Genomic DNA, 12,349 nt, shown 5'->3' on the forward strand with positions numbered 1-12,349 from the left:
TTGATGGAAGGTAGCTCTCGTGCTGGGAAAGAAGTCTTATGAGTTTGGGCCCCCTAGCGGCTTGTTCTGGAACTGCAGGGCACTTTCTGGCGAAATGTTTAAAAGCCAATAAGTCCAGACAGGAACAACATATTTTCATTATTTTTGGTGTGTAGGTAGCTGAGAGAGAGATGTACATAATTAAATGCAAATTATGCAAATGAGGACTTTATTTGCATAATTAAATGAGGAAATTCTATAATTACAGTGTTTTACGATATCTCGCGATCTGGACATGCTAGGGTCATGAAATTTTGATGGAAGGTAGCTCTCGTGCTCGGGAAGAAGTCATATAAGTTTGGGCCCCCTAGCGGCTTGTTCTGGAACTGCAGGGCACTTTCTGGCGAAATGTTTAAAAGCCAATAAGTCCAGACAGGAACAACATATTTTCATTATTTTTGGTGTGTAGGTAGCTGAGAGAGATGTACATAATTAAATGCAAATTATGCAAATGAGGACTTTATTTGCATAATTAATGAGGAAATTCTATAAGTACAGTGTTTTACGATATCTCGCGATCTGGACATGCTAGGGTCATGAAATTTTGATGGAAGGTAGCTCTCGTGCTTGGGAAGAAGTCATATAAGTTTGGGCCCCCTAGCGGCTTGTTCTGGAACTGCAGGGCACTTTCTGGCGAAATGTTTAAAAGCCAATAAGTCCAGACAGGAACAACATATTTTCATTATTTTTGGTGTGTAGGTAGCTGAGAGAGATGTACATAATTAAATGCAAATTATGCAAATGAGGACTTTATTTGCATAATTAATGAGGAAATTCTATAAGTACAGTGTTTTACATTATACTACTTACATACATGTAATGTATGTAACCTATGGCAGGCGGAACTTCAACAGATACTAATTATGCAAATGATGACCTAATTTGCATAATTAATGCGAAAATTCTATGGTTTCGTAATGGTGAATGATGAGACATCTGTAAGTTAATCAAAATTTAACATACATCACGATGCATATATCATGTTAATGCAGAGGTCATTTGCACAATTAAAGAAGAAATTTACATTTACATATCAAGATCATATTTCATGGAGGTATGAGGTCTCGGAATTCTAGTTATAATTTGCGTTTGAGCCGTGAACCCTGTGCTTGTGTGAGGTGGTTGCTTAGAAGATTAGCTTAGAAGATTAGAAGTGTCTGCATGTTCCTTTTGTTTTTATGTTTTTATGATTTGCGATGACTTGTTCGAGCTGCGAACCCTGTGCTTGTGTGAGGTGGTTGCTTAGGAGATTAGAAGTGTCTGCATGTTCCTTCTGTCTGTTTTTTTTTATGATTTGCTATGATTTTGTGAGCCATGAACCCTGTGTTCATGGCTCACAACCGCCTCACATTGTGTGAGGCAGTTGCTTAGAAGTGTCTGCATGTTCTTTCTGTGTTATTTTTATGATTTGCGATGACTTGTTTGAGCTGTGAACCCTGTGCTTGTGTGAGACGGTTGCTTACACTGTTCCCGTCTGTTTCTGCACTCTGCTGGTGTACCGCGAACACAGCTGATAAACAGGAGCACACAGACAAACCAACCAACAAACCCGACGACCTTCCCATCAGGCACCTGGGTAGAAAACCTGGCACACTGCCCCCCAAACCTTCAGGTGAGAGGGTTGCAGGGGGGTGTCCTTCGTCCGTCCATCCATTCATTCATTCGTTCACTCATTCATCCATCTCTCCATCCATCTATGTAGGGATTTTTCCATTCTTCCATCCATCCTTCATTCCACCCAACTGTGTGCAGTGTAAAAGAAAGAAATGTAACCAATCAGACAATGTGTTAAACTTTCTTCTACCCCTTTTTTGTTTTTCTGATTCCATTTTGTACCATGTCTGACTGTATTACAGCATCCATCTGTGGTCTAGAGTTAGCTCTTGGATTCCTAAACCAGGTTTGGATTAAGTTTGACCATCCCCAATGTACGTAAACCCTGACACAGGCTTACAACTCTATAAATGTACTGATAGTCACCAACATATTAGAGGTACAAGCCTTGAAAATATCTAAATATATCCCTCTATACATCTACAACTTTGTTGTATGCATACATTTTGTACATAGCTAGATTGAATGAAATCAATATCCAGACACAAAAATTTAACACAAAGGGATGTCTTCTTGTCCCCAGCCCTTGCCACCCAACCATGGCTCGGGAAGAGAAAACTACAATTGCCCTGCACTACATACAGCGCACAGGTTGGTCCGAATGTTAATTTCTCCTCTCTCCCAGGTTCCATTGAGGAGAAGTTGGATAAGAAGTCGGCGACGCTCCCGATCATTCCTCCAAAGAAACCAGGTCCTCCGACCACGGCCAAGAAACCAACCCTGGCAAAAAGCACAGAGTCTCTCAACTCTACATCATCTGTGGAACAAAACGCAGATGGTGGTAGGTCTTTTTCACACTAGGCCAAAAGTTATCCAGAATGACAGATTCTGTTGTAGTTCCAATTAATCTAAGTACAAATATTGACATACAATCTCAAAACCCATTTTACAATTAAAATGTACTCCTAACAGAAGTCTCAAATCTCCAATTTCTGGTTTATAGTGTACATGTATTGGGTAGTTACTTTCAGACGATTTTTTTCATAGCATACATGTACTGTGAGGCATTCTGCGCTTTCAATATGATACATTTTTATCTTCAAATTAGATTTACATCCTAAAATAGTCACAGTAAAGATGGAAACCTTTGCTTCTTTACGATCATGAATTAACCAGGACACCTGTCCAAAGTCATGAATTAATAAGGACTTTGAAAGGACATCATGAATTAATGACAGATTTTGTAGACCGTCAGTCCAAGTGCAGATCTAGATCTGGTGACATTCCAGAATGTTTTCACCTGGTAAGAGTACATTTGTCAACTGTAAAATTCTCTTAGTCTTAGCTTCAAAACATAGGGGAAGGAAAAGGCATGTTACTACTTTGTTAGTGGTTTGGACATCATTGTCATTGCATACATGTAGACTAAGTAGTCTTTATCAAAGATTGAAGATTGGAAAAGGTAGACTGAACAAAAGGCATTCAGAGACACACACACCAAGACTTAGTGTGAGGTGATACCAAAACTATACTGGTAGATGAAAACCTTACTAGAAAAGCAGAAGTTTTGTTTGTTGTTCAAGTTTCTGGCAGGAACCCAGTGTAGATTTCAGCACGCCATGACATTATGAATAACCCTGATGCTAACTTGTGTTGTTTTGTTGTTTTTTTCCAGACGTTGGTAACTTTGACCACATCCAGGTCTCCCCAGACAAACTGACACATCTGACAGCACAGAGAGCCAAACACCCCAACAGGAGACCTCCATCCATGTTCTCTTCTCCTAAGGTGGGCCATAGTCTAACCTTTAGCAAACTGATGTAGCTGTTTAGCACCATTTTTGAATCATAAGTATAGGTTTCAATGGAATGACTGCTTGATATCAAAGTCATTGATTGATCTTGGGATCTTTGATTACGCCATATAAGACAACTGCTACCTAGTCCAGACTCAATGTGAAGTTGCCAATTTTATCTTTGAGGATTCATCAACAGAACGAAAACAAGTCCCCCTTTAAGAATCCTGTGTAACAGGAGCAGATAACAGAATCTGATGTTCCCACCACTTGTTTGGAATAAGGACAATTACATCTTGCTATGACATGTCTTTCTATACAAAGTCTTGAACTTTGCAGCCCTTTCCTCAATGTAGAGACCCCCCCTTCCCTCAGCCATTGTCACCCACAGCCTGTCTGCCCCAGCTTGCACATATTTGGAGGTCTGTGTTGACTAAAGCATAGTCAGCACACCTCCCATATTCTGTTCTGTTGCCTGTTGCATGATACAGCCCGTATCTACCTGGCTGAAAAATAGTAAAGGGAGGCGGCCTATAGCTACTGATGGTTATCTGAACTGTTTGGTAAGTTCTCGCAGTTATGAAATACACAGGAACAGCAGGCAGTGCCTTCAAGTATCTTTTACTACAAGTAGCTTCTTCAGAACCTGAAAATACTAATAGCAAGCTTTATAGACAGCACTTAGAAAGTCCAGAGTTATAATTGTAACTGCACCCCTTCTAACTTAATTAATATTAGATCTGGGTTGACCATTATTTTTTTATTTTTACTATTCATTCTTTTAATATTTTTTTATCTATTAATTATATATTTGTTATTGGACCTTCACATATTCTATCCCCCTGTCATTCGAATATTCAGAATTTGAACAGCAGGCATGCTGATTGGTCAAATCTTACTGCATTATCCAATCAGAGGTCCCGCCCAAATGCTTAGAAGTACACGTATCTGTGGTAATATTTGTATCAAACAAATTTGTACCCTAACCCTTGCAGATTTGAAGTCTCTTTAGTGCATTTGACTATTTGATGCCACTTTACCATCAGAATGATGCAACAAACAAAGAAACAAACAAACAAAGAAACAAACAGATGGCCTTTAAGAAAAGGGATACTGTATTATGATAAAAAGAATGGCCCAAAGACAAACACAACAGATTTATTTTTCTAGACCCTGTTTGAGTCATAGCAAAGCCACAACAACAAGAACCTTTTTGCATGAAGAGCTGTGGAAAAATTATTCATATTTTCTTCTCAATTCCAGGCTGAGAATGAGAATGAAGTCGAGGAGACCAGGACAGAGACTGTGGTGGAGAAAAAACAACCCGAGGTTATTAAAGAAAAATTGAAAGAAGAAAAAGAAGAGAAAGAGGAGGTTGCCCCGCCCCCCTGGGCGAAGGATATCCGTAAGGGGGCCTCTCTCAGGAGGGGGGTCATACCCCCTACTACAAAGGAGGTGAGGAAAGATGTTATGTATATGTTTAGATTGCATAATCATTTTTCCAGTAACTATCATAGAGTTGAAATTGTTGCTAGTACAGCCGGGGCGCCCCGGGCATTAGAAAGCTTTAAACAACTTCTACAGTTACATTGTAGATGTGCAAAGGTTGGGTGTAACAAGTCGTTCGGTGTAATGTAGGCAGCTGCCACCACACCACGTGCCTGCAAAGCTAGAGAGTAAGTGTGTTATCCCAAAGGATGGTTACAGTATATTAGCTACATGTTTACTGATACAGATAAAGATCGCTGCTAGGTGCGTGCTCGTGCGTGTGTTTGTGCATGTGTGTGTGATTTTTCTTTTACATTTTGAATTGATGTACGATGTATATTTTCTCCCTGCTCACCAGGAGCCTCTGCCAGAGAAGAGACCGCCTCCCCCGGCTGTGCACAGGGCGAAACCAACTCTGCCTCTACAAACACCCGCAAAACCTGACAGCAAACCTACAACTCCTACAGAACAACCTGTAACTACACCAGGTAAGAAAATTTAAACTAGTAAGGTACTAGTAAAATTTGCAATAATGTTTACCTTCACGTGAGAATGGTCTAACTCAACAAACCACAGACTTTTCTGTTAATTCTCACTCGAACACATTGAATTTCATATATATGATTTCCAGCCCCTCCAACTCTGTCCTACAACTTGCTACATAATGTAACCCGACACCACCACAGCATGTCTGCTACAGCACCAGTTACCATGGTGACAGACGTCTGGTTACATTTTGTAAATTCATTTACCTTCTGTGTTTGGAGAAGAAAAAGTAGAAGAAACAGAGCAAAATCTTCTTTTCCTCCTACTCTGTGAGGACACACATTATACATGTATATATATATATTATAATATATATAGGAGTATATGGGACCAAGTGCATGGTATAGCCATCCACACTTCACATACAGAAGTGCATAGTTTATGACCTGTAGTAACCTAGCGGCGCCCCCTATCTTCTTCCACAGGAACTCCACTGGACACGAAGGCGCTGGAGGATCTGCGGGGGGAGGTCAGGTCACTGAGGGAACAGATGACCAAGATGCAGTCGGACAACCGGCGCAAAATGAACGAACTTCTGAACGAGATCGACGAAGAGAAAAAGGTGCGCGTAGTTCACAGGAGCTGGACATTCCAGGGGCCTGCATGGGGGGGTCCTGACAACGCTCTACGCTGAATTCGGAAACCTCTCGATTACACTTTGTGATAAATTCCAAGTGGCTACAACGCAGTACATAGAATTAGGACGGCAAATATGCTCATCGCAAAATGCATCAATTGCGCTCTACTTTGAATTAAAACGGTCTGTCTACGATTTACGTAGAATTAAAATGGCCCCCATTCCACTATGTTGGACGAACAGATACAAAAGCTCCCCTATTAACGCACAAATTCCGATCAGTACAAGCGATTCAAGAACATCTTACAATAAGCGTATTTTAATGTCAATGATTGATAATGTTTTAATACTTAGTGTGTATACATGTACATGTATTTTAAATGTTGTGAACTCAACAAAATCCAGACTATGTAAGTCTGCAAGTTGACTAAAGATTCCTTCCTTCCTTCTTCAAGGTGCGGATGGCCATGCAGGTAGAGCTGGACAGACTGAAGAAACTCGTGATGTCATAACACTGCGGCATCGTGGGAAGAGTGAGGGGCATTGTGGGAGTTTGTTCGTGGGTGAACGTGTTCCACCTCGGTGCTGTATTCCGTGTGTATAGAGAGAGACTATTGGGGGGAAAAGAGGAAATTAGCACAAGTCATCAATAGCACGTCAGCAGAACGTACTGTGCCTCCACAAAACCTGTACTGTATTTGGCATAGCACTTATCTGTATCTGTATAGCTGGTATAACTGCCCTTTGGCGTAATACACCATATTCGTGTATTTAAGGATGACATCCCATGTATAGTTTTCAAATGTTACGTCGGAAAAGATATCATCTACAATGAGCAAAATTCTGATGCAGCGTTGACCAAACATCCAACGAAAACCATGAAAAAATCTGGGCTTCGCACAGGTGCGGTATGTTCTGTCGACATGCTTATCACTTATACCACATTGTGTCTGTTCAATCGTAAGGGGGTCAGCAAAGAAAAGACTGGTGAAAGCACCGTGTTGATAATCATACAATCAGGTCCTTGTCTCATGAGTATCTCTTAAGAACTGTGTCAGCCCTCACTTGTAACTACTGTAGGAGAACCAGATGAAATTCATGGCTATTTCACTGATAGATCTGGCAACAGACAAGCAACAAGTTTCCAAGAACCCAGATAGAACGAAGTTATCTGGATGTGGTCAAAACAATCGTTATGTTGGTACATTTCTTTTAGTAACAACTGGGTTAAAGATTAACCTTCAACACTCGAAGGGTGCCCCGTTTCACCAACTCATGAGAGAGAGGGCTTAAAAGTTACGGGACAGTAAAATCAGTTTGCCTTTACTTCTTCAACTTCTGAACTACATAGCAGTGAAAAATTTCAGGTAATCTACAATTCTCATGTACAAGAAGTAATGTAATTTTTGTCTAGTCTTTTGTGGAGAAATCAAACACATTCAAGCAGTTCTAAATAGCCAGAGGAAAGTACTGTAAGGTACAAGCACTTCAACCCTGCAGAGAATTTATTTTGAGAATTTGACAGTTAAGTTCTAGATTTCTGAAATTTCTGAGATTTGTGCCTGCCAAATAAAAAACATTTTTTTCATAGTAACACATATATTGTAAATTGTAGAATGTACAGGGTGCTAGAGTAAAGTTAGCCTGACTAAAAGTACATTTACCAATGCTGCAAGACGACATTTATAATAGATGTGTGCCTATGTACATGTACTGTAACATTACCAAATCCACACTGTATGTATACTCTATGACTTAATGCTAGTTCCCCTCCAAATGAAAGATTCCAAAGTAACACTGTTAGTTGATTATGTAGTTTTAAGGTCTCACACCAGAGGTATTAGTTGATTATGTAGTTTTAAGGTATCACACCAGAGTACCTCTGCACTCCAAAACAAAACCGACAGGTAACAGTAGTTCCAGAGAACCCCCACAAATGCTATGTTCCAAAATCAACCATTCTGATTGGTTGAAAATATATTGAGGTATCACACCATGTTCTTGGGCTATGAAGAGAACCTCTGCACTACACAGGATAGGAGGTCAGTGCACATTGTAGTCATTTATGCAAGGTTCTAAAAGCAATATTAGTCAATTTTTTAGTGCTCTCTGGTTTCTCCCTTGTGCCTTCATTGGCTGTTATACACCAATCTGTCTATTAGGCCTTCTGTTCACCAAGATGCAAAAGAAATCTTTGAAATCAAAAGAATTCTACTGGCTCAGGCCAACAAGATGTTGACACATAGCATGAAAGTTCATCTGTGTTGGTATACTTCATTATAACAAAGAGGGCTAAACGTTCTTGCCAACACTGAGGGACTTACCCAAATTTACTCAGTGTTGGTAAGAACATTTTGCCCTTTTTGTCATAATGTCTTCTTCATGTTGTCTTCAAATTTTGTTCCAACGAATGTAGGAATAGGAGGTGGGTGGCCTTGGTGCTGGTGCCTTTCGCAACAAAACTTAGCTGGCAAAAATTACGGAAAGTCTCTAGTAGTTTACTCATTCTTTTGGTGTTGCAAATGTTCATATTATGTTTGTCATGCAGCAAAGTACTAGTAGATACTCTTACTATAGAAACAGCAAAGTGAAATTATGTATTACAACACGTAACCAATCAGATTTTAGTTCAGTGTCAAGATTACTTTCAATTGGCTAGTTACAGGTGATCAGTAGCCAATGAAAACACTGTTTCCTATTTTCATGAGCCAATCAGAACAAGTATGACAATGCCTTCTACGTAGTGATGCTCTTGTGGCTTTGTGTCGGCTGTTCTGATTCGTCTACAGCTTGTGTCTGTAATGTGTAAACTGTTTAAATGCTGCAGACTTCTGACATGCAAGAATTAGTTATTATACTGTTACACAAGTTATAATTCTATTGTTATTCTCGATATGGGGCCTTCATTCAATGACTGCAAAATGAAGATAATTTTTTTGTGTATTTTGATGTTATTTGTATGCATTTAAATGGGGCTGTTGTACAGCACTATATTATACAACAAGTATCAGCCTAGATCGATCATTTATAGTACTTTATGGCATCTATTATTATATAGTTTTTCTTTATATATTGTAGACGAAATATGAATATTTTCTTCTGATTTAGAGTTTGCATCTGCCTTTAAATATAATGTACTTATGCATAAAATTACTCGGGCTGTGTCTGACTTTTGTAATACATTTATGTGCTAAATGTTCTTGCATGTGACTCTATCTCTGAATACTTTAGTGGTGGTGGTCTCATTACTGTAAATGTATTTAGTTTCGGGGTGGTCAGGGCTCGAAATTAAAGGTGGTCAAATGGCCACTGACCACTAAAATTTAGGCTGGGACAACTACATGTAAAAAGACACTTTGGGACATTTTTGGGACAATAGAAAAATAACATCAGAATGTCAGCCCTTTTTTTGTTTATCAGGCATACATCACGGCTTTTGGATCCGAAAAAGTCCCCCCGAATTTTCTGTCTACTCTGCAATTATAGTGCGCCTGGGAGTGAACATAAACAAAATAAAGTTGACTTCAAGTTGAAGTCATACAATTACTTCCCCCCCCCCCAAAAAAAACAGGTTGGGATAATATTATTATTAACTCAATATAATCACACACCAACTAAAACAAAAGACTCCATTTGTTTTACTTTTCTTTATTACTGACCATTTCTGAAGAAAAAAACTTACCAAAATCATGATCATCTGTATAAGCAAGGACAGTTTCTACCAGTTCTTGGTAGTCCTAAAACATGAATCTAGCCCTGAATACTGAGTATCAAAAGTCTCTACTTTTTATTCCCAGAACATACTTCAAAGGTGCATTCTGGTCAATATCTTTAATCAGTAGTCTAATGGTAACAAAAGTTTGGCAAAAATGTTTCCCAGTGTCTAACTGCCATAAAATCAACATCACGGTTTGGAATACACATTCATGGCAAGTGTCCACATTGTAACACACAGAATCTGAGTATCAATATCAACTACAGTGTACAAATGTACATGTATCAAGTATACCGGTAATCTCTAACTGGCACCATTATTAGAGAATCATGTAATGTTACTTGTTTGAAACTCTTGAGTCTATGAAAAGCCTAAAAAAGTAGCCTCTGCCAGGCTTCAGTAGTAGAGGCTATCCAAAGCGAGTGGCAAACTGTTCTCTTAGCAAGGACCAACTCCCCTGGCATAATCTGTCTATTTGGCCAATTTCTTCTCTTTTCAGCCGCTTCCTAAAGCCTGGTAGAGACTACTGAAAAAGTATGACTTGGTCAAGACTCAAGAGGATTCATTGTTTGAAGCCCTGCCTTTACTTAAGTCTTACAATGAGTTTGTCTACATAAACAACAGAGTCCAGACTGGCACCATGAATGGTTTAAAAGATGGTGGTACAGCTCGGTGACTGGTGAGTGATGATGATGATAACATGCCCTCCCCTCAGATCTTGCCTCTCTCCCGTTGTAACCGCGTGCTGTAAGTTCTGGAGACAATGTTCCAGGCATCCATGTACCGGTCCATACACATCGCTATACACTTCTGTGGACAGAAAACAGCATAAGTTATCCATGTATATATATACTGGTCCATACACATCGCTATACACTTCTGTGGACAGAAAACAGCATAAGTTATCCATGTACTGGTCCATACACATCGCTATACACTTCTGTGGGTGGAAAATGGCATAAGTTATCCATGTACCAGTCCATACACATCGCTATACACTTCTGTAGGTAGAAAACAGCATAAGTTATACATGTACCAGTCCATACACATCGCTATACACTTCTGTAGGTAGAAAACAGCATAAGTTATCCATGTACTGGTCCATACACATCGCTATACACTTCTGTGGACAGAAAACAGCTTAAGTTATCCATGTACCAGTCCATACACATCGCTATACACTTCTGTAGGTAGAAAACAGCATAAGTTATCCATGTACTGGTCCATACACATCGCTATACACTTATGTGGACAGAAAACAGCATAAGTTATCCATGTACTGGTCCATACACATCGCTATACACTTCTGTGGACAGAAAACAGCATAAGTTATCCATGTACCAGTCCATACACATCGCTATACACTTCTGTAGGTAGAAAACAGCATAAGTTATCCATGTACTGGTCCATACACAATCGCTATACACTTCTGTGGACAGAAAACAGCATAAGTTATACATGTACCAGTCCATACACATCGCTATACACTTCTGTAGGTAGAAAACAGCATAAGTTATCCATGTACTGGTCCATACACATCGCTATACACTTCTGTAGACAGAAAACAGCGTAAGTTATCCATGTACCGGTCCATACACATCACTATACACTTCTGTTGGTGGAAGACAGCAAAGGTTACTAGTATACATGTACTCAAATCTTCCATACACATCGCTATACACTTCTGTGGACAGAAAACAGCATAGGCTATAAGTTAGACTCAATGCAGCTCACTCCACCCAGGTGTAAAATGGGTAACACACTTCGGTTGGTGAGGTAGAAGGCAGTGGAAGGAGAGGGATGGGCTCTGCCTTCCAATACTGAGTCCTAGACACAATGGCCCAACAACCCACTGCCCCTCAAGGCTATAGTTCCCTCAGATAGTCCTATACCATAATTTCTGAGATACAGCTCCCATCTAAAGGTAAAGAACTAGTTGGAGAAACCAAGGAGGCTAGAGAAACTATGGTGTCTATTGTTATTCCAAAATCCAAATACATCAAATAGAACTCACCTGTTCTGAGTTGTCCAGAGAAGTTCCTGGTTTGGTCACGCATTTCTTGAAACATTTGTCTGACATTTTCTGCAGGGAAACAAGACAGAGTTTCACTTTCAGGACAAATATTGATTATAAGTACATATGATCACAGTTAGGAGGTTTAAACCGCCTTGCAGTAACAAATTATGTAATAAACTTTTATATTACTGGCTACGCCATAAATGACCATTAGATTTTTGACAAAGATACCTTAATACTGGAGTCAGACCACAAAGCAAAGATATGAAGTAATTTGTGCCATGCATATGGGGGAGGGGGGCAACTAGAAAGCCAACCATGCGTTCGCCGGTCCCTAGAAACTAAGTTTTACCTGCAATAATTCTTGTGCGTTCGCGATTGCGATCTGGGACTTGACTTGGTCCATGAGTTCATCCCTGTTTACACCAGATCCGCCGGCGGGAGGGCTGCTGAAATCCATCTTTGCTTCAAAATCGACGGAAAAGTTAGACACACGTGAGTAAAAATCTCCTTTTCACAAGGACGACTGACCTGACCTTTCACACTTGCAGTGCAGAAGCGCTGACTTGGACTAGCGGAATCTATCAGAACTGCAGTTGCCATGTGTGACCGTACAGG

General features: G+C 39.9%; 2 protein-coding genes across 11 annotated transcripts in view; one reads left to right on the forward strand and one right to left on the reverse strand.

Moving 5' to 3' along the window:
* LOC109488103 (SH3 domain-containing kinase-binding protein 1-like) overlaps nucleotides 1-6,781 on the forward strand; it is a 22,932-nt gene extending 16,151 nt beyond the window's left edge. For 3 of the 10 annotated variants that reach the window (XM_019792251.1, XM_019792253.1, XM_019792252.1), the window contains 8 exons: nucleotides 1,550-1,651; nucleotides 2,279-2,434; nucleotides 3,269-3,381; nucleotides 3,880-3,951; nucleotides 4,652-4,843; nucleotides 5,235-5,364; nucleotides 5,848-5,984; nucleotides 6,455-6,620. In XM_019792251.1, coding sequence (XP_019647810.1) covers nucleotides 1,550-1,651; nucleotides 2,279-2,434; nucleotides 3,269-3,381; nucleotides 3,880-3,951; nucleotides 4,652-4,843; nucleotides 5,235-5,364; nucleotides 5,848-5,984; nucleotides 6,455-6,511 — 959 coding nt within the window. In that variant the 3' untranslated portion in view covers nucleotides 6,512-6,620. Of the gene's footprint in view, nucleotides 1-1,549; nucleotides 1,652-2,278; nucleotides 2,435-3,268; nucleotides 3,382-3,879; nucleotides 3,952-4,651; nucleotides 4,844-5,234; nucleotides 5,365-5,847; nucleotides 5,985-6,454 lie in introns of all 10 variants that reach the window. The other 7 variants (XM_019792256.1, XM_019792257.1, XM_019792258.1 and 4 more) reach the window with 5 other exon arrangements.
* A 2,869-nt stretch (nucleotides 6,782-9,650) lies between these two features.
* Nucleotides 9,651-12,291, reverse strand: LOC109488036 (mitochondrial import inner membrane translocase subunit Tim13-B-like). The gene is made up of 3 exons (XM_019792177.1): nucleotides 12,084-12,291; nucleotides 11,729-11,797; nucleotides 9,651-10,524 (listed from the first exon to the last, which is right to left on the reverse strand). Exons 1-3 carry the CDS (start codon nucleotides 12,189-12,191, stop codon nucleotides 10,426-10,428), a joined length of 276 nt encoding a protein of 91 aa, XP_019647736.1. The 5' UTR covers nucleotides 12,192-12,291; the 3' UTR covers nucleotides 9,651-10,425.
* Nucleotides 12,292-12,349: the final 58 nt, after the last annotated feature.

This window comes from Branchiostoma belcheri, unplaced genomic scaffold, assembly GCF_001625305.1.
Source record: "Branchiostoma belcheri isolate BF01 breed outbred unplaced genomic scaffold, Haploidv18h27 scaffold91, whole genome shotgun sequence".
In the NCBI taxonomy this organism is placed as follows: Eukaryota; Metazoa; Chordata; class Leptocardii; order Amphioxiformes; family Branchiostomatidae; genus Branchiostoma; species Branchiostoma belcheri.